Source organism: Plasmodium reichenowi, chromosome 14, assembly GCF_001601855.1.
Source record: "Plasmodium reichenowi strain SY57 chromosome 14, whole genome shotgun sequence".
Classification (NCBI taxonomy): domain Eukaryota; phylum Apicomplexa; class Aconoidasida; order Haemosporida; family Plasmodiidae; genus Plasmodium; species Plasmodium reichenowi.
Window position 1 is genome coordinate 65,431 of NC_033659.1, and position 1,734 is coordinate 67,164.

At 15.5% G+C, this 1,734-nt stretch overlaps 1 protein-coding gene across 1 annotated transcript in view; it reads left to right on the forward strand.

Moving 5' to 3' along the window:
* Positions 1–430: 430 nt before the first annotated feature.
* The window catches only part of PRSY57_1402300 (hypothetical protein), a gene marked incomplete at both ends in the record, with an annotated part of 2,600 nt that continues 1,296 nt past the window's right edge, over positions 431–1,734 (forward strand). Inside the window, 4 exons of the mRNA XM_020115246.1 lie at positions 431–471; positions 595–652; positions 795–867; positions 945–1,530. Coding sequence (XP_019969903.1) covers positions 431–471; positions 595–652; positions 795–867; positions 945–1,530 — 758 coding nt within the window. Of the gene's footprint in view, positions 472–594; positions 653–794; positions 868–944 lie in introns of the transcript that reaches the window.

The following is a 1,734-nucleotide window of genomic DNA, read 5'->3' on the forward strand; positions in this document are numbered from 1 at the left end:
AAAAATTTTTATATATATATAAAATTTTTTAATATAAAAAATATGTTTTTACAAAAAAAAATATAAAAAAAAAAAAATATAAATATAAAAAAATTTAATTTTACTAAAAAAAAAAAAAAAAAAAAAAAAAAAAAAAAAACTATATTTTATTTCCTTCATTCTGCAGATTAATAAATAAAATAATATGATATGATATATATATTTATATATATATATATTTCAAAACATTCATGCTCTTCTTTTCTTATTTATATTTTCACTTTTAATTTTTTTTTTTTTTTTTTTTTTTTATGTGTAACGTCTTCATATATGTACAATATAAAGACATCATTATATAATACAAAAATAGACTTTTAAACATAATAAAAAATTCATATATATATATATATATATTTATTTATTTATTTATTTATTATATCCGTCTTAAAGTATGGAAAGTAAAAATAATGTTCTACAAGTAGAATCTGTAGGGTAATAAATTTATATCCATATATTTCATATATATGAAGGAATAGAAATATTATATTTTTCTACACACAATTTTTTTTTTTTTTTTTTTTTTTTTTATTATATATATATACATATATATATCAGAGTTAAATTACAAAAAAATGAAAATTCAAAACAGACCTATACTTCAAAGTTGAAAAATGTAAGACATAAATAATATACTTATATTGTTCTGATAATCATAAAATCTTTATAATAATAAATATATAAACAATAATAATAATAATAATTATTATATATATATATATATATATATATATATATATATATGTATATATGTATAGATTCAGAAGAAGTTCAACAAGAATAATAAAGATGGTTCATCCAGTACCTTAATAAATAACCTACACAATAACAGTAGAAATAATAATATTATATATATATATATATATATATATATATATATATTTATTTATTTATTCATATTTTTCAAGATGTCAAATGTAAAAATAAAAAACATAATAAAGAGCAAATAGATATAACACCATATCAAGATCAAAAAAAAAAGACAAACCAACTTCTCAATATGTCCCATATAGATATAAAAAAAAAAATGCAACAAAATGAACAAAAGAATGAACAAAAGAATGAACAAAAGAATGAACGAAAAAAGAAGTATCCTAATAATAATAAAAATAAAGAAAATAAAATTATAAAAATAAAAAGTGATGATAATTATCTTAACCAACTTGTAAAAAAAGAAGATACCTATACACAATGTGTAGAACAGAAAAGCGTCCAAAATAATAATATGAATACACATCATAATAATAATAATGTTCCTAATATATTATACAATAATCAAGAATATCATACGAATACAAACCAAATAAGAGATACAGCTGATCATGATATATATAACACACATATTATAGAACACTACAAAAAAATCACAAAACAAGAACTTGAAGAAAAAAAAAAGAAAAAAATACAAGAAATAAAAGCAAAGCTCATTAAAAAAACAACAACTAAAAATGCATATACTCAGGTTGTTCTTGATGATTTCACAAAATTTTACGAGTACAAACAAAATATATATTAAAATAAAACAAAAAAATAAAAAAATAAAAAATAAAAAAATAAAAAATAAAAAAACAAAAAAATTACAAACGTTATACATATATATATATATATATATATATATATAATATATTTGTATATGTTTACATTTGTATAATAAAAATATATTCATTTTATTTTTTTTTTTTTTTATTTTTTTTTATT